Below are 21,365 nucleotides of genomic sequence, written 5' to 3'. Positions count from 1 at the left end.
CAATATATCAAAACGTGGCACTTTACAGTGAACAGGAGGTCTATTTGTATTAAAAACAATAGATTGATTTTCCTTTAAATGTCTGGAAGAGCTCAAAAATACAAATGTCAAATGATATTTTCATTACCTTTTTTTTGTTGATCTAAATGTTACTGATTGTGTTAAATGGGCATATGATATCATCTCATATCGATCGCAGGCACCTGAATCTAATCGTATCGTATTGTATCGTGAGAGACTTTGTGATATCGGCAAATATCGTATCGTTGTCCAAAGAATCGATATCATATCGTATCATGATGAAACTGGTGATTCCCACCCCTAGGTACGAGTCCTCAAAACTGGCTCTCGTGTTGTGGGCATGTACAGTACACATCCCTATTCATCCTAAACAGCTGCTCAGGGGCCCTAGCATTTGTAATGTTATCGACAGTGGTGGAAGAAGTACACAGTTCCTTTACTTAAGTGAAATTAGAAATGAGTACTCTGGTAAAAGTCCTCCATTCAAATTCTACTTAATTAAAAGTAGAGAAGTATTTGCTATTGATTGTACTTAAGTATCTAAAGTAAAAGTATGCATTCTACATTATGTTTGTCTATCCCAGTCCTTGGGAGCGTTCAATCTTGACCTCTAAAGCAGAGTTTCTCAACTGGTGGGTCGCGACCCAAAAGTGGGCCGCGGGGCCATTTTGAGTGGGTCGCGGATGTGTGTGTGTAATTTTTTTTTTTTCCATTACCTATCTTTGTGAAAGTGGCTTCACAGCTCTGGTGCAGCTGAAGACAAAGCAGAGGAACAGATTGGACATTGAGCATGACCTCAGAGTTGCTTTGTCTACCATCACCCCAGACTTTGAGACTCTTGTCAGGAGCAAACAACATCCCCAGTTATCCCATTAGTTCCCTGGGATGTTAAGCTAAGAAGTCTGCTAAGAAGGATATATTATTTATTATTATTATTATTATTATTATTATTATTATTATTATTATTATTATTATTATTATTATTATTATTATTATTATTATTATTATATATTATATATTATTATTATTATTATTATTATTATTATTATTATTATTATTATTATTATTATTATTATTATTATTATTATTATTTTATTTTATTTCATTGTGTTTTTAGCCCTAGTTGCACTTTTGTTGCAACCCCAGTTATCCCATTAGTTCCCCCAAACTTACTGTCGGTCTGTTATGTTAAGCTAAGAGGTCTGCTAAGAAGCATTATTATTATTATTATTATTATTATTATTATTATTATTATTATTATTATTATTATTATTATTATTATTATTATTATTATTATTATTATTATTTTATTTCATTGGGTTTTTAGCCCTAGTTGCACTTTTGTTGCAACCCCAGTTATCCCATTAGTTCCCCCAAACTTAGGTCTGTTATGTTAAGCTAAGAAATCTGCTAAGAAGCATATATTATTTATTATTATTTTATTTCATTGGGTTTTTAGCCCTTTTTTGTGTTTATTTCATGTTTTTAACAGTGCATGAAAGGTAACTGCAATATATATATATTTTTTTTTTATAAATCATAGTGGTTAAAAAATTTGGGTCGCGACTTAATGACTAACGAAAATGTTGGGTCCCGAGGCTAGACCAGTTGAGAACCACTGCTCTAAAAGTTATGTTAAAGTGGTACATGGTCCAGTTGTGCTGCTCTGATTAAAGGTTATGTTAAAGTGGTATGTGGTCCAGTTATGCTGCTCTGATTAAAGGTTATGTTAAAGCGGTATGTGGTCCAGTTATGCTGCTCTGATTAAAGGTTATGTTAAAGTGGTATGTGGTCCAGTTATGCTGCTCTGATTAAAGGTTATGTTAAAGTGGTATGTGGTCCAGTTATGCTGCTCTGATTAAAGGTGATGTTAAAGTGGTATGTGGTCCAGTTATGCTGCTCCGATTAAAGGTTATGTTAAAGTGGTATGTGGTCCAGTTCAGCGTTTCCGTTAGCCGGTAATTACCGGTTTTTGACCGGCAAAATATGTTGAAGTCCGAATATTTAAATATCTCCGGTCATAATGTCCGGTGAAAATAATTTCTCTAAGCACAATTTTATTATTTGAATTGTATTAAAATAGGCTCAAATTAAATAGCCTATGTGATGAACAAAACAATCATTACATGTTGCTTCACGCTGATAAAGCGCGGATGGCGCCGCTCGGATGTGAATCTTTTTTTCTTTCTTTTTTTGAGCCTGTCTGTCTGCCCACCACAGAGACCGCTGATGCCGTGGTGAAAGAAAACAGAAACAGAAATGTCGAGCGTTCAGGCCCGAGTGGAAAGTTTAATTCTCCTGGCTGAGGTGCGACATTATATCCACATTTTCCAGTTCACTGATCCAGCCAGGGTTACCAGTGACACAGTTCATTCTGGAACCTCAGATCCCCGCTGATCATGAGGTTCTACAGTATCGCGTTGGATCCATACACGTATCGATTTTTTCGAATGGTGATCAGGAATTGGAATATACCAGTTGGATACCATCTGATGTCAGGTAAGGACTCTATGTTATCAGTGTTAGGATAATCAGAGTAAGTTTGATGAAGTTATAAGCTGTTTTGTGAAATGTCTTCTTGTTTCGGTTTCACTAAAAGTCCGAGAGGAAATCAACAGGGCGATTATCCGCGCGCGGCCGTAATGTGCTTGCGTGCACGTATAATATTGATCATCTAGCGTTTATTTGAAAACGATTCATAAAAAGGCCGACGAATATCAACGTTGTGGAATATTCCACTAAAAGACTATTTTCATAGAATGCTCCAGAAAGAGCTGTTTTTTATCTGAAAACGGGGGCTTTTCTAACTGCTCTGAAACGGCAACGACGCGATAAACAGCCTTGACAGCACCGACTGGAAAATAGTCTTTGATAATGCGATGGGCAGATTAGACACATAGCCATAATTTAAAACATAGATTAGGCGATATTAACGTTAACATTGGCGCCGATGGTGGCATTCAGCCGGTAAAAAGGAAAACCAGGCTGACCGGCATTTCTCGAATATGTCCGGGGATAGAAATCTTGCAGGACATCCAGACCGGCACGAATATGTTCTAACGGAAACGCTGGTCCAGTTATGCTGCTCTGATTAAAGGTTATGTTAAGTGGTATGTGGTCCAGTTATGCTGCTCTGATTAAAGGTCATGTTAAAGTGGTATGTGGTCCAGTTATGCTGCTCTGATTAAAGGTTATGTTAAAGTGGTACGTGGTCCAGTTATGCTGCTCTGATTAAAGGTTATGTTAAAGTGGTATGTGGTCCAGTTATGCTGCTCCGATTAAAGGTTATGTTAAAGTGGTATGTGGTAGTGAAAGCGTTAACCTTCTGTAGTGTGGTAGTGAAAGGGTTAACCTTCTGTAGTGTGGTAGTGAAAGGGTTAACCTTCTGTAGTGTGGTAGTGAAAGGGTTAATGTAGATATGTATTTATTTTTTCTTTCTTACTGCAGGAGTCGTTATGTATTTTTAAATGTTCTTTTCATGGTTGTTGTTGTGGTATGCTAATGAGCTACTCTGAGGAAAACGGGGGGGGGGGGTGGGCGGTGGACTATATGGTTAAGTTATTCCTGCATCGTATCGGTGAAGGACGGGTGAAGAGCAGATATGCTCTTTGATGATTTTGAAACCTTGTTTAGCCGGAAAAAAAATAAATTGCATCCGTACAGTTTTTTTTTTATTTTATTACTTTTTTGCCCTTCAGTTTTCCTTATTTTTTATTAAAAAATTTTTGCTCTATAATAACCCAGCAGAGCCAGATTGACCCGATACTGAGAAGCATGGAGCCGTCCAGAAATTGAGTGCTCATACTTTGTCAGCAAAAAAAATAAATAAAATGTGTGCATCTCACTAAAAGCATCTTGATTAGTACCACTCTCCGCAAAAGTGAGAAACATTTTGCTTCGGACGCACGCACGCACACACACACACACACACACATACACACACACACACACACACACACATGCTCCCTCCTTCTGTAACACTAAAGACTTTCCCCCGTAATTGCCTTTTAGACTCTCGATGAACGTGGAGAACAGAACTGGCGTAAACTGGAGAAAAAGCCTGCTACCCTTTTTAACGGCCTGGTTCTTTCTCATTGATCTCCCGGCTAATGAAGTCCTCTTGTCTAATGAAGACGGCGACTGGCCTCGCGGTGACTGGCCTTGTTGCCGATGCGATTGAGTCTCTGCACTTGACCCATCCGGTCGTCGTCGTCCCCCCCCCCCGCGCCCAAGGGTAGCCGGGAGCAGATAGGGGCGTCGGTGAGGGACCGCGCCCTGGCGACCAATCCAAGTGCTCCTGTCTGTCTTTGTCAGGGATGCGACAGCGTTGGCGATCTGTTGTGGGCTGTGAGAACATAGGGCTGTGAGAACATAGGGCTGTGAGAACATAGGGCTGTGGGAACATAGGGCTGTGGGAACATAGGGCTGTGGGAACATAGGGCTGTGGGAACATAGGGCTGTGGGAACATAGGGCTGTGAGAACATAGGGCTGTAGGAACAGAGCTCTGGGAACATAGGGCTGTGAGAACATAGGGCTGTGGGAACATAGGGCTGTAGGAACATAGGGCTGTGAGAACATAGGGCTGTAGGAACAGAGCTCTGGGAACATAGGGCTGTGAGAACATAGGGCTGTGAGAACATAGGGCTGTAGGAACAGAGCTCTGGGAACATAGGGCTGTGGGAACATAGGGCTGTTGGAACATAGGGCTGGGTCAACATAGGGCTGTGGGAACATAGGGCTGTGGGAACATAGGGCTGTGGGAACATGGACATTAAGCTCCCGTTAAGTTAATACTCTGCTCCTATCCGGTGGATGACAGCAGTATGACGGCAGTAAACCCGCCCTGCTCGGCCACCACCACCACGCTGTGTCTTGTATCTAGTCAGCAGCCCCACTGCAGTGTAATGGCCTCTGGTTAAGGCTGCGGAGTGGCATTATTGTGACATCACGTACAGCCCTTGTAAGCATTTATTTTAATTACATTTGGGACGAACACGAACCGACGGAGAAGTGTTTTTTCACATGTCGAGTGTTGTGTTCATTCATCGTTAACACCAGCACAGCCATGGAGAAAATGCCACTAATTCCCGCCAGGAACGGGTCAGATGACCCGACAGCTTATATGAGAAAAATAAACAGTGTAAATTATATAATTACCTCTGAATATAAAAATATGAGGTTTACCACAATGAAATGTAGGTTTGAGTGACATAAAAAAAATATATATATATATTATAATTATTATTATTATTTTTGGATGGAAGAGCCACACATTGACGGGCAAAGAGCCACATGCGGCTCGCGAGCCACGGGGCTGGCCACCCCTGCGCTAGATTCTAGCTCGCAAAGTGCTGTGACTTTCGTCTGTTCCAATGGCCCATATGTGGAATAATGTTCTAAATTCCATTTTCCTGAAGTCATTTAGAAATTTCAGAAACCGTGCTGCAGATAAAACGGGTACTTTTAGGAAAAGTCATTGAGTGACAGAGCTGGAGCTCGACCGAGTGACGAGGATACATTTATTGAAAATGCCTCGGGGGTCATGTGACCCCTTGTCGGCTGTGCTAGTGTTAAAGATCGAGGTCGAGTAGTTTCTGGTGATGTATCACATTCACAGTCCCAAGTGATTTAGATTTAACTTCACGACTACAAATGCATGGGCTGCCCAAAGAATTTCAAAGAAAAAAGAAAAAAACTTTTTTTAAATGAATTTTGAGTAAATTTTCATAACGTGATAATTCGTTGTGTAATTAATTAATCTAATTAACGCGATAAACTGACAGCCCTAATATATATATGGTAAATGGCTGTATTTATATACCGCTTTTATCCAAAGCGCTTTACAATTTGTTCCTCACATTTTACCCACTCACTCACACATTCACACACCGACGGCGGAGGAAACCATGCAAGGTGCCAACCTGCTCATCGGGAGCAATTAGGGGTTAAGTGTCTTGCTCAAGGACACGCTGCCCCGGGAGGAGAGGGAATCAAACCGGGAACCTCCGGATTACCAGACGACTGCTCTACCTCCCGAGCCACTGTCGCCCCCCAAATAATACCCAGTATATACCCACCTCCTCCACTGTCGGTATTCAATACTTTTGAAGGGAGATAGTCGGCATGCTGGGATATTGATTGATTGATTGAACATTGGACCTGTCTCAAAACCCTGCCCTCTTTTCTTGATCCTCCAATCACAGCTGTCGCTTACCTCGGACTTCCTCGTACAAACTACCTCGGACTTCCTCGTACAAACAGTTTGTTTACATCAGGGTCGGTTTCGAATTGCAGCCTCCCGTAGGTTATTTTTTTAGGTTATTGATTTATTTAGAGAGGAGCGGGTGGGGTCCAATCCACCCTAGTTTTGTCTTCATTGAGACGGTAGGAAGGCTACGTTCACACTGCAAGCCCTAGTGCTCAATAGAAGAAAAGGGTATCTATCTGCTTGTCTAACTCCAGGGTAGAGGGCAAATAAGCTAATTTCCCAAAAGGTTGGCGTGTTACTTTAACAGTTATATAAAAGTAGATTTCTACGCTTGTCCCTGATTGCCACACTCTTGTCTTGTCTTCCCTCATTGCCCCCCCCCCCCCCCCCCCAGTTGCAGGGCAGGAGACTGAGATGGAGCTGGTGACGGTGGAGGACCCCTCGGTGCTGGTCCCGGCCGGGGTGTCGGTCCTGGCTCTGGACTTCAAGGTGCTCCACCCGGTGGTGATCACCCAGCTGGGCGTGTTCCCCGGCAGCCGGCAGGAGGTCCAGGGCAACGTGACGGTGAAGCTGCTGCAGCTGGACCAGGAGGTATGCGTCAGGGCTGCCCGCTTACACCATTCATCAATCACTGTTATTCTGATTGAGACCAGGAGGTATGCGCCAGGGCTGCCCGCCTACACCAATCATCAATCACTGTTATTCTGATTGAGACCAGGAGGTATGCGCCAGGGCTGCCCGCCTACACCAATCATCAATCACTGTTATTCTGATTGAGACCAGGAGGTATGCGTCAGGGCTGCCCGCTCACACCAATCATCAATCACTGTTATTCTGATTGAGACCAGGAGGTATGCGCCAGGGCTGCCCGCCTACACCAATCATCAATCACTGTTATTCTGATTGAGACCAGGAGGTACCCTGGTGCTGCTAATGGGCCAACTAACGTTATATTTATTGATCCTGTTCTGACCCAAGACACTTGGAACAAGAGTGGACAGGGTTTTGGTTGACCTGCTGACAAAGGTGACGTCTATTTTACCGAACCCCATCATAAAACATGCCTTTGTAATGATCCCGGCGGGATAGCGCACGAACGAAGGCATGTAGAAATAAACGTTTTTTCCCTGTTGGAGTATAAATAGTGCATGTCAAATGAGCCATACTATTGTCTCCATAGCTATAATATAGAATATACGTCGATGGGTCTGCAAACATCGTGAAAATGGTAAAAAAAAAAAAAAAGCTGGCTCCAGGGAGTAAAGGTGGTAAAACAGAGTGGCAGTCAAAGAGTTAAAGCCCTCCACTGGCACCATATCACCTCAGTCTTAAAATATCTCCACTGGTACCACAACACCTTCCTCCCTCCCACCGGATCTACTCCAAAATCCTGGTCTTCACCTACAAAGCCCTTCACCAACTGGCGCCCCTCCATATCTCACTGACCTCCTCTCCCCCTACCAACCCTCTGGGTCCCTCGGATCCTCCGTCAGTCCTCCTCCTCTCCTCTTCTCTCCGCCTCCAAGTCCAGCCTTCGCAGCTTTTGGGGACAGTCGTCTCTGGGGAAAGCTTTGGGGACAGAGTTTAGTTTTTTAGTTTACTCAGTTTATTTGATCAGGGACGGTGCATATCAATCAACAGTTATACATTTATAAATGAATACAAATGAATAAACTGTAAATATGCCATCATTAGCAGGGTTGCTAGTTTTCAGTTGTAGTCCCTGGGCTAGATGTTTAAGCCAGACAAAAACTGAAAAATAGGACATTAAAGCTAATATAAAAACAGTTTAAAACATATTCTGTACATTCACTCACTAGGCATTCATATAAAAAAAAGAAAACGGTGTACAGGGACAAATCAAAGCCCATACATGTATAAGCACTGTATAGGCAGGCACATATACATAATCATAATCACATAATCAACACAATCAGGACAGTCAGGCTAGTGGGCAAGCATACGGTGGCTGGGCAGCTGGACTGCGACGTGACTTGCTAATGGTCACAGACCTGATTTTGTAACAGCCATGCTTTGTGTGTGTGTGTGTGTGTGTGTGTGTGTGTGTGTGTGTGTGTGTGTGTGTGTGTGTGTGTGTGTGTGTGTGTGTGTGTGGGTGTGTGGGTGGGTGGGTGGGTGGGTGGGTGGGTGGGTGGGTGGGTGGGTGGGGGGGGGGGGGGGGGGACCGGAGTGTATTAGTACTGCGGATGTGTGATGGGATGGTGTTCCAGAGACGTGTCCAGGGCGCGTCTATGCTTTTACCAAACGGTTCGTGTTTCCGCGTTCCCGTTTTGCACTCCGATTGGCCAACGCACGTTTCCGGTCATGTGACATGTGCGCCCCAATCGCATGACGCGCCCATTTCCGCCTCGACCAGCAGCAAACTACCTAACGCCGCCCTACGATCCACACTCTAACCATAACCAACTTCGAAAGAGTGCCTAAGCTTAACCGGCGAAAGAACTTGCCGTCACACGATATCGCCGTGCTCTTAAGACAAACTCTAACCTTAACCAACTTCGAAAGAGCGCCTAAGCTTAACCGTCCAAAGTACTTGCCGTCACACGATTGGGCGCACATGTCACAACGTCAGTGGCCAATCGGAGCGCGAAACGGGAACGCGGAAAACACGAACCGTTTGGTAAAAGCAATCGGGCGTCCAGGGCAGCTCACTGGCCCCGGAACAGCCTCCACCGAGACATTAGAGATGGTCCCTCGAAGGTTTTTAATCAGTGTATCTGCCATTTCCACGATGTTTAATTTATGTCTTATTTTATGTGCATCAGTGGCGACGATCAAACCGTAAACAAAGAGGCCTATTAAGATGTTGTATACTAATGTGATAAACCATGTGATTTAATGTCCTATGCCTTAACTTGACTTTGTCTATTTTTCTGCTGTCTTATGAATTATGCTAATTCTTATGCTTATTTTATGCCTAATTTGATGTCTGCACTTTGCTGCATTGCTCTTGATCTGCCAATTTTGTGAGACCCGTCTCTTCCCCACTGCCTTCTCTTACCCCCCCCCCTCCCCCCCCCCCCCATCCATCCATCCCCATGTTTGTGTTTGTCTGTTGTTTATCTCACTACCACCGCCCCTTAGCGTAAATTGACTTTTGAGTTCTGGAAAAGCACTATACAAGTCCCATTTATTCATACTATTATTGTCCTTGATCTCTAAAGCTCATCATAACTCAGAACTGATGGAACAAGAAGGAAATCTTGGGGGGGGTTCAGAGCGTCGAAGCCTGCAGAGGAGCGACTTGTGAAGAGGATTTTGGTGGACATAACATATGCCATTTGATGGATGCTTTCATCTGAAGCGCCTCGCACTATCGCAGATAGTACTGTGTGTATATACGCCTACAGTACATTTTTAATATGGATGATGGCCCCAGTGGACCCAGGAGGTGGTGCGGCGGTATGTGATCCTGTGCTCTTTACGCTCTTATTAAAACCAAGAGTATGATGGCAAACTTATCTAAAAAAAACTGCGCCGCGGAGGAGTTTTAATTTAACGTAATTTGAAAACAGATGTCACACGTCGTCCAGGGTACTGGAAACGACATCTATTGTGGGAGAAAACGGCACTAGTTTATTATTAGTTCCATCCCAATTACTATCCCGTGTGTCGTTTGCAGTGGTGGAAGAAGTACACGGTTCCTTTACTAATAATCAAATTCTCAAGAGCTTCTACTCGGATCAGGCCTAACAAAAATAATAGTTGGTTGTCAGTTTGGCCATGGGTAGGTAGGGAATTTTTTTTATTTTTATTTTTTTTATTCTTTCCCACGGCGACTATGGATAGGGAATTTCTTTATTTAATTAACCCTTTCACTGCCACACGACAGAAGGTTAGCCCTTTACTATCACACAACCGACGGCGATGCTCCATCATTAGCATCATTAGCTCCGCGGATGCGGAGCTAATGATGCTAATGATGGAGCATCGCCGTCGGTTGTGTGATAGTAAAGGGCTAACCTTCTGTATTGTCACAGTGAAAGGGTTAACCGGCTGTCGTGTGGCAGTGAAAGGGTTAAAATGTTCACAACAACATGGATGCATGTACTCTGCCAGCATGTTTAATATCCATAATACTAAATGTTTGACTAAGATTTCTATGAAACTTTATTCCTAAAAAAAAATAAAAAAAAAAAAAAAAAAATGATTTTTTTTTTTTTATATATAATCTTTTTTTTAAACTCATAAAATATATTGGGTCGCACCTAAATCGGCAGGGTCGGTCGGCAACCTGAAACCAACCATTATTTTTGTTAGGCCCCAGTGAAATACTAACCAAAAATGGTGCGTTACACTTGTTTTGTCCGGGACTGAACAGAGAAAAATATTTAGATAAATCCCTCACCGGGCGGCTGGGTGGCGCAGTGGACATTGCGCTTGTCACCAACGCAAGAGACACCGGTATCGAATCCAGGCTGTCGGCGTTGCCTCCGGCTTGGGCCGGCCGTCATACTAACTCAATTGGCAGAGTTGGCGGGTGGGAAGTCGATGGGTGGTAATCTGGACGTTGTAAACAGCGACTCCTACAGGTCGGTTGGGGGACGCCTGCACAGCAGAGACAGGAAAATGGCGGGGGCAGTGTGAGCCTCCTACACGTTACTCCTCGCCAAATGAGAGTCCGCGCTGGCAGGTGAAAAGATGCGACTGGCTGCCTACACATGTATCGGAGGGGACATGCGATGGGCTTCTATCCTCCCTACAACCGGCCAGTGGGAGCAACGTTCAAGACAGGGGAGGGGAGAATTGGAAAAATAGAAAAAGAGGAGAAAAAAAGAAAGTGGATTAAAAAAAAAAAAAAATTCTCACCTGAATCTGGCAATTACAATTGTATACTTTATAGTTATTATAATATTTTATAATGATACATGGGAACACGTGGTAGGGCTGGGCAATTGATAAAATGTTTTTTTCCATTTACGATTGTGGCTTCCAACAATTATGATGGACTTTTAGCCAAGTGATGTTTTTGTTTTTCAGTTTAATTATATTTAAAGGACATATTTTAGTCCTTTTCGACACGTTAATATAGGTCTTTGAGGTCCTCTAAACATGTATTTCAAGAGGGAGGGTTCTGAACTGCAGAGAAGGCACAATGTACATATTAACACATTAACATGTTCCCAGTGTTGGGACAACCCGTCATTCTGTAAAAAATTCAAAACACAAGGACAGGCGTGTACCCTTTAAGTCCAAGGAAATCCAAGGAAAGTTGAGATGAGCTTATCAAATAAATGAATTATTATTATTAGATGAGGGTCTGTATGCCCTATCAGTTATATTATCACAATAAATATAGGCAATAAATAATTATGAATCTGAATATATATATATATATATATACTATGAGTAAAAGTAAACCGTATACTAGGGCTGTCTTAAATACTTCGAAGCTTCGTTCAATGGGCATGGGATTCGAATATGAAAATAAAATGTTATTATAAAATTTTTATTTTTATTTATTTATTTTTTGCTAAATCAACTCTGCCTCTCTTTGTTAATTACAACAAGCAATGCTGTTTGTTATTTAAGGTGAGGTCGGACTCGGCACTGACAGATTTGTGTTCATTGTGCTACTTTTATAAAGCCTCAAATGATGGCTTACAATATTTCATGAAAGCAAAGTGTTTTGTTTGTCTAAGTTTTAAAAAGGTTTAAACTTTACAGCACTGACAAAGTTGAACAAAGTGATGTACAAGTTCTCACAACATAAAAAAAATATATATATAATATATATATATAGTTTAATTTCTTTTATTATATATTTTTTATATATTCGAATTAAAATCGAATCTCGGCCCCGAAGCTTCGAATTCCAAAAAAAAATCGAAGGTCAGCCCTACCGTATACACATAAGGTGCAGTATACACAATGTACCCTAACTGGCGTGATATATGCGTTGTAGTCGATGGCATGCTGTTTCCAAAGTCTAGTGAGTAATCGTGTTAAATAATTGTGATCTCAATAAGGACCAAAATTATCACTGTTAGGTTGCGTTGTCGACATGCTGTACATGAAGTCAGAATCATTCGGGCTGCATTACGGTGATGTCATCCACCTTCCGTCATCCAGGCCAATGTTCCTTTTATTTTTCATGGACTCACTGTTCATGCATTAAGGGCTCTTGACTACTGAATACAGAACAGAACGCAGCGACCTGCCTGATTTCTCAGAGCGGCACTGGCGTCCGCTTCAAAGCTCTTGCCCTCTGGCATTCCGTGCAAACGAGGGGAACGGCTCTCTCCTACAGTCGGTTCAATGGTCTCTAACTACACAGCATCAAGATCCCTACACTCTGCATCTTCTAACTACACACCCTCAAGACCCCTACACTCTGCATCTTCTAACTACACACCCTCAAGACCCCTACACTCTGCATCTTCTAACTACACACCCTCAAGACCCCTACACTCTGCATCTTCTAACTACACACCCTCAAGACCCCTACACTCTGCATATTCTAACTACACACCCTCAAGACCCCTACACTCTGCATATTCTAACTACACACCCTCAAGACCCCTACACTCTGCATCTTCTAACTACACACCCTCAAGACCCCTACACTCTGCATATTCTAACTACACACCCTCAAGACCCCTACGCTCTGCATCTTCTAACTAGACACCCTCAAGACCCCTACACTCTGCATCTTCTAACTACACACCCTCAAGACCCCTACGCTCTGCATCTTCTAACTACACACCCTCAAGACCCCTACACTCTGCATCTTCTAACTACACACCCTCAAGACCCCTACACTCTGCATCTTCTAACTACACACCCCTCAAGACCCCTACGCTCTACATCTTCTAACTACACACCCTCAAGACCCCTACGCTCTGCATCTTCTAACTACATACCCTCAAGACCCCTACACTCTGCATCTTCTAACTACACACCCTCAAGACCCCTACGCTCTGCATCTTCTAACTACACACCCTCAAGACCCCTACGCTCTACATCTTCTAGCCACACACCCTCAAGACACCTACGCTCTACATCTTCTAACTACACACCCTCAAGACCCCTACGCTCTGCATCTTCTAACTACACACCCTCAAGATCCCAGTACGCTATGCATCTTCTAACTACACACCCTCAAGACTCCTACGCTCTGCATCTTCCCTCAAGAACCCTACGCTCTGCATCTTCTAACTACTCACCCTCGAGACCCCTACGCTTTGCATCTTCTAACTATACACCCTCAAGACCCCTACGCTCTGCATCTTCTAACTACTCACCCTCAAGACCCCTACGCTCTGCATCTTCTAACTACTCACCCTCAAGACCCCTACGCTCTGCATCTTCTAACTACACACCCTCGAGACCCCTATGCTCTACATCTTCTAACTACTCACCCTCAAGACCCCTACACTCTGCATATTCTAACTACACACCCTCAAGACCCCTACACTCTGCATATTCTAACTACACACCCTCAAGACCCCTACACTCTGCATCTTCTAACTACACACCCTCAAGACCCCTACACTCTGCATATTCTAACTACACACCCTCAAGACCCCTACGCTCTGCATCTTCTAACTAGACACCCTCAAGACCCCTACACTCTGCATCTTCTAACTACACACCCTCAAGACCCCTATACTCTGCATCTTCTAACTACACACCCTCAAGACCCCTACACTCTGCATCTTCTAACTACACACCCTCAAGACCCCTACACTCTGCATCTTCTAACTACACACCCCTCAAGACCCCTACGCTCTACATCTTCTAACTACACACCCTCAAGACCCCTACGCTCTGCATCTTCTAACTACATACCCTCAAGACCCCTACACTCTGCATCTTCTAACTACACACCCTCAAGACCCCTACGCTCTGCATCTTCTAACTACACACCCTCAAGACCCCTACGCTCTACATCTTCTAGCCACACACCCTCAAGACACCTACGCTCTACATCTTCTAACTACACACCCTCAAGACCCCTACGCTCTGCATCTTCTAACTACACACCCTCAAGATCCCAGTACGCTATGCATCTTCTAACTACACACCCTCAAGACTCCTACGCTCTGCATCTTCCCTCAAGACCCCTACGCTCTGCATCTTCTAACTACTCACCCTCGAGACCCCTACGCTTTGCATCTTCTAACTATACACCCTCAAGACCCCTACGCTCTGCATCTTCTAACTACTCACCCTCAAGACCCCTACACTCTGCATCTTCTAACTACACACCCTCAAGACCCCTACACTCTGCATCTTCTAACTACACACCCTCAAGACCCCTACGCTCTGCATCTTCTAACTACACACCCTCGAGACCCCTATGCTCTACATCTTCTAACTACTCACCCTCAAGACCCCTACGCTCTGCATCTTCTAACTACACACCCTCGAGACCCCTATGCTCTACATCTTCTAACTACACACCCTCAAGACCCCTACGCTCTGCATCTTCTAACAACACACTCTCAAGACCCCTACGCTCTACATCTAACTACACACCATCAAGACTCCTACGCTCTGCATCTTCTAACTACACACCCTCAAGTCAAGACCCCTACGCTCTGCATCTTCTAACTACTCACCCTCAAGACCCCTACGCTCTGCATCTTCTAACTACACACCCTCGAGACCCCTATGCTCTACATCTTCTAACTACTCACCCTCAAGACCCCTACGCTCTGCATCTTCTAACTACACACCCTCGAGACCCCTATGCTCTACATCTTCTAACTACACACCCTCAAGACCCCTACGCTCTGCATCTTCTAACAACACACTCTCAAGACCCCTACGCTCTACATCTAACTACACACCATCAAGACTCCTACGCTCTGCATCTTCTAACTGCACACCCTCAAGACCCCTACGCTCTACATCTAACTACACACCCTCAAGACCCCTACGCTCTGCATCTTCTAACTACACACCCTCAAGACCCCTACGCTCTGCATCTTCCGACTGTCTGAGTCTCTTATTCGGCTCCTGGGAGGACAGTGAAATGAAGCAGGCTATTCTCCGTCTTCGCTACACGGTGGTGGAACAGACGGTCAGGACAGCTGAAGCCCACAAAATCTTCCGCCGTCGACTAAAAACACACTTTTCCAATGAATATCTGGATAAAAAATACTACTATCCCTATACTACTACTAGGGCTGGGTGATTAATCGATTTTATCGATTAATTCGAATTCATGATTTAGGACTATTTAAAAACAAATCGATTTTCAATTCTTTTTTAACGCTTTAAAGAATTTAAATTAATCTCCAGAGTTAAATCTTTAATTTTGACAGCCCTAATATATATATATATTTATTTTAGTCACCTTTTATTTTACAAAAAGTGATGTTTGGTGAAAGTTAGATTTGCACTTTATTAATCCCAATAGGGAAATCCATTCTTGTTTGATGATCAAGAGGCACCTTTTATTTGTTTTAAGTGAAGTTTGGTGAAAAAGCTAGTTATTGCACTATTAATCCCAATAGGGAAATTCATCTTTGTTTGATCAAGAGTAACCTTATTATATATTTTTTTGAAAGTGAAGATTGGTGAAAGTTAATTTGTGTCAAATAAAAACAAAGCTTATTTGAATAATTTCCTTGGCGTTTCTAGTTTTTAAGAGATAAAAAATCGATGTAAATCGGATGTGGTGTGAAAAAATCTGAGATTTAATTTTTAGGCTGTATCACCCAGCCCTAACTACCTACTATACTACCTACCACGTACAGTATTATACTACTATGCACACTCCGAGTGAAGCACTCAAGTCTGGCACTGCTAAACGAACGATACCACTGACACTTAGCCGCCAGAGATGTACCCCTCCTGTTGATTTAGGTTTACTTTATTTGTTCAAGGGGGACAGTGTACATTAATAAAACATTTTACAATGTAAATGCACCCAATTTTAGCCAAAAGGCTAATTTCCATTGGTAGTCCCCCTGCCAGAAGGTACAGGCTAAAATCCTGTGTAAAAAAAGGGTTAGCAATAAAAACAGAATAAAATCAAGATAAATACATTAGAATAAAAACACAACAAAAGCACATAGACATAGTAGGGATACAGGTCACAATACAGTCATGGACACAAGGACAGAGCACATCATGACATATTAAGAGACCCAGACATAGACAGACGCACCATATCCATATCCACACACACATATACACATACAGACACCTCAGTGTTGACAGTTCTGGTTATCAATGAGCCATTCCCTAACCCTGCACTTAAATGAATGGTATGATGTGGACACTCTAATTGTTTGAGGAATTGAGTTCCATTGGTGGGATGCTCTGTATGAAAAGACAGCCTGGCCAAATACACTTTAAAAAAAAAAAAAAAAAAAAGGATTGACTTGTTGTACACAATTTGTAAGTCGCTTTGGATAAAAATGACAAAATTATTAAAATTCCCCATCGCCTACTGCTCACGGGTTCCTAAATGATTTGGGATGACTGGAACCAATAGCACTTCCTCACCATCTGCTGAACCAATCCATTACTTTTACAGAACATTCAGGGTGCGTTTTTGCCTGGGGGGGGGGGGGTGGCAAATCATTAGTTTGTTAGTTTGTTTTCATCACTGGTGGAGAAACGATTTATCCCCCCTTCCTGTATATATAATAAATAGCATTGCATTAAATACTCTAGATTAATTTCTCAGAATCATCAACAGTCTACACACCAGTGTCTCCCTGCCTCTCGCTCAGACAGAGAGACAAGCTGTTAGCTACTGTGAGCTGTGTTGTTGAGCTGTTAGCTACTGTTAGCTGTGTTGTTGAGCTGTTAGCTACTGTTAGCTGTGTTGTTGAGCTGTTAGCTACTGTTAGCTGTGTTGTTGCGCTGTTAGCTACTGTTAGCTGTGTTGTTGAGCTGTTAGCTACTGTTAGCTGTGTTGTTGAGCTGTTAGCTACTGTTAGCTGTGTTGTTGAGCTGTTAGCTACTGTTAGCTGTGTTGTTGAGCTGTTAGCTACTGTGAGCTGTGTTGTTGAGCTGTTAGCTGCTGTGAGCTGTGTTGTTGAGCTGTTAGCTACTGTGAGCTGTGTTGTTGAGCTGTTAGCTACTGTTAGCTGTGTTGTTGAGCTGTTAGCTACTGTTAGCTGTGTTGTTGAGCTGCTGGCTACTGTTAGCTGTGTTGTTGAGCTGTTAGCTGCTGTGAGCTGTGTTGTTGAGCTGCTGGCTACTGTGAGCTGTGTTGTTGAGCTGTTAGCTGCTGTGAGCTGTGTTGTTGAGCTGTTAGCTGCTGTGACCTGTGTTGTTGAGCTGTTAGCTACTGTGAGCTGTGTTGTTGAGCTGTTAGCTACTGTTAGCTGTGTTGTTGAGCTGTTAGCTACTGTTAGCTGTGTTGTTGAGCTGCTGGCTACTGTTAGCTGTGTTGTTGAGCTGTTAGCTGCTGTGAGCTGTGTTGTTGAGCTGTTAGCTGCTGTGAGCTGTGTTGTTGAGCTGTTAGCTGCTGTGAGCTGTGTTGTTGAGCTGTTAGCTGCTGTGAGCTGTGTTGTTGAGCTGTTAGCTACTGTGAGCTGTGTTGTTGAGCTGTTAGCTGCTGTGAGCTGTTTTGTTGAGCTGTTAGCTGCTGTGAGCTGTGTTGTTGAGCTGTTAGCTGCTGTTAGCTGTGTTGTTGAGCTGTTAGCTACTGTTAGCTGTGTTGTTGAGCTGTTAGCTACTGTGAGCTGTGTTGTTGAGCTGTTAGCTGCTGTTAGCTGTGTTGTTGAGCTGTTAGCTGCTGTTAGCTGTGTTGTTGAGCTGTTAGCTACTGTGAGCTGTGTTGTTGAGCTGTTAGCTACTGTTAGCTGTGTTGTTGAGCTGTTAGCTACTGTGAGCTGTGTTGTTGAGCTGTTAGCTACTGTTAGCTGTGTTGTTGAGCTACTGTTAGCTGTGTTGTTGAGCTGTTAGCTACTGTGATGAGCTGTGTTGTTGCGCACAGCTACACCCCAGCACTTTTCGTTTCATTGGCCTCAGCGCTACTGCTGAAAATGCACTCTATGGTACGTTTTGCCAGGTCGAAGGGAAGTGGTGGAGTGTGGATCTCATTAAGGGTGCGTTTGAACGTCGAAGCGTTTTGCTCTGACATGCCAAGAGTTTTATAAACATGTTCTTCACCAGAAGGCTCTAAGCAGGTCCAGCAAGAAACACATTCCTCAAAAGGCCTATGGCTCAGTGCACTCTCCGTGGTGCTGAAACCGGTGTCTTGGATTTACCAAATAGTGTCTGGGAGAGGTAACCTTTGCCGCCCAGTAACAACTGACTAAGGCTGAGACGATATGCCATTTGGAAGAATCGATAAATCGGGAAAGAATTATCGATAAATATCGCTATTTTTATTAGTATAAATTTTTTTCCTTTTGTATTATTATAAACCACAAATGTATGTTTCTTTTGCAGCAATTCTTTGTCGTTGCCGCCATCTTTAGTGTTACAGATTTCCCCGTTCGGAAAAGACCACAGTGATCCTTCTCGTGTTACAGTCGCTGGTCTCTGGATGTGATGGAGGAGTGCACTGCATATTGAATGCACCGTGCAGAGTTGCAATTCAACTGAATTTACATGAAATGGGGATGTTTTAACTAAAACATGTCACAAGACCTAGTATCGTATAATTTTTAGGGATATCCGATATTATCGGCCTACCGATATTGGCATTCAAATGTGATATCGGAAAATATCGGTATCGGTTACATTTTTTTAAACTTCTTTTATTTTTTTTTACATTTCTATAACCTTTATTTACCCAGGAAAGCAAGTAAGAACTAATTCTGATTTTATTTATTGTCAAAAGTATGCATAATGTTGTGTTAATTCCACAACAAGAGATATGTAATGTTAATTACCTGAAATTATTCAGTTTTTTTGGGGCGGAAACCCTCCATATATCAGTATCGGTTGATATCGGTATCGGAAATTAAGAATTGGACAATATCGGTATATTGGTATTGGTAAAAAAGCCAATATCGAGCATCCCTATTTTCAATAATTTTTTTACACATGCAAAAAACTGTATAAGTGATGCCACTTATCGATTTCACGCAGTTATCGATAATTATCGAATAATCGATAAGTGGCCTCAGCCTTACAACTTACTGTACATCCTACAATTTATATTCTGTTCTGCAGTGTTTCTGCTGCTTAGCCATTTTGCCTGTTTGACCTACTTAGCCTACTGTGCTTTTAAATTCATTAATCTAAATGCTTATATTTAGATCAAAAGCTCTATACATATTATGTAATCCTAACTCTTACATATTGTATTTGGTATTATTTCCAAGGCAGCAGCAGAACCATTGCATCATATTTCAGACGCATCCGTTTGAAATTAAAACATAGCCTGTTGAGAATATGTTCATTTAATCTCTTTTACAAGAGCTTGAGGGCAAATCCTTCGATTTTAGAAAAATGCTAACAAATAAACTAAACGGGGGAAAACGACTGTTGCATCATTTCATGAGATGTGTGCGTTTGATATAGATATAACCGTATATTATTTTATATAGCAACAATTTTCCTCTCGTTATTTTCGCAAATCGCACCCTGCTAAAATTACAGACTTAAGCCAATAAGTTTGGATTCATTGTGACAAAAATTTGATTCTCCATTCGAGAGATCTGACAAACCTCTATGTGCCAAAAATTGCAAAATATAGAGTCTCTGTGTTTTTGATTTGCGACGTGTTACAGATTGCTCTTGGTATTGCATTTTGGAAATATTCAGTTTCGGCATGATTGCAGCAGTATTGGTACCGTGTGTCAGGAAGAAGTGTCTACAGACAACGCAATAAGCACCTGGTCCTGCGGCTGTTCTTGTGTCCGAGTGTCTGCGCTCGTGGTCTTAACCCTTTCACTGCCACACTACAGACGGTTAACCTTTCACTACCACACTACAGAAGGTTAACCTTTCACTGCCACACTACAGAAGGTTAACCTTTCACTACCACACTACAGACTGTTAACCCTTTCACTACCACACTACAGAAGGTTAACCCTTTCACTACCACACTACAGAAGGTTAACCTTTCACTACCACACTACAGAAGGTTAACCTTTCACTACCACACTACAGAAGGTTAACCTTTCACTACCACACTACAGAAGGTTAACCCTTTCACTACCACACTACAGAAGGTTAACCCTTTACTATCACACCTTCTGTAGTGTGGTTTAGTTTTAGTTTACTCAGTTTATTTGATCAGGGACAGTGCATATCAATCAACAGTTATACATTTATAAATGAATACAAATTAAAAACTGTAAATATGCCAACATTAGCAGGGTTGCTAGTTTTCAGTTGTAGTCCCTGGGCTAGATGTTTAAGCCAGAAAGAAACGGAACAATAGAAGGACATTAAAGCTAATATCTCTGAGTGACTACTACTCATTATCTCTCTCTCTCTCTCTCTCTCTCTCTCTCTCTCTCTCTCTCTCTCTCTCTCTCTCTCTCTCTCTCTCTCTCTCTCTCTCTCTCTCTCTCTCTCTCTCTTCTCGCTCTCTCTCTTTCTCGCTCTCTCTCTCTCCTTGGTAGTGAAAGGGTTAATGGTGGCGTGGTGTGCAGTGAAGGGATGTGTCTTCTTCTGTGTTTAATTGTTTGTGCAGTGTGATAGGATGGATTGTGCATGTGTAGTGACAGTGTGTATATGTATGTCTGTCTGTGTGTGTGTGTGTGTCATAATACGTTATTGCATGGTAGTGTGGGCTCAGCCCAGACCCATGAACCATAATACATCCTGCTCTGTGTGTTGGAGCCTGATGAATAAACACAGCGCCCTCAGCTGCTGGAGGAGGTATAGCGGACTGGATGTGACGAGAGAAGCTACTGGGGAGAGCGAGCAAGAGGTGGAGGCTGATGAATGTTGAGTGTACTGTACACACAGACGCACACACGGCCTCCACTATAGCTCTCTTCAGGACAACACAGACACAGGCTGGTTCTTTATAAACCAGTGTTTGTTCCTACTTCTTTGTTTAAGTAGGGCTGGGCGATATGGCCAAGATTTTTATCACAATAACATTTTTCATTCAGTTTAAAGTAGGGATGTCCGATATTATCGGCCGACTGATATTATCGGCCGGTATCGGCAGTAAAATGTGATATCGGAAAATATCGGTATCGGTTTAAAAAAAGAAAAAAAACAATAACAATATTT

The 21,365-nt window shown here is 42.7% G+C and overlaps 1 protein-coding gene across 1 annotated transcript in view; it reads left to right on the top strand.

Moving 5' to 3' along the window:
• The window catches only part of b3galnt2 (beta-1,3-N-acetylgalactosaminyltransferase 2), a 75,286-nt gene that overhangs the window by 23,711 nt on the left and 30,210 nt on the right, over window positions 1-21,365 (top strand). The window contains exon 4 of the mRNA XM_084322049.1: window positions 6,625-6,821. Coding sequence (XP_084178175.1) covers window positions 6,625-6,821 — 197 coding nt within the window. The remainder of the gene's footprint in view (window positions 1-6,624; window positions 6,822-21,365) is intronic.

This window comes from Notolepis coatsorum, assembly GCF_963971535.1.
Source record: "Notolepis coatsorum genome assembly, chromosome: 9".
Classification (NCBI taxonomy): Eukaryota; Metazoa; Chordata; class Actinopteri; order Aulopiformes; family Paralepididae; genus Notolepis; species Notolepis coatsorum.
Note: the sequence above shows the minus strand (reverse complement) of the source record. Positions and strands in the feature narration are given on the sequence as shown.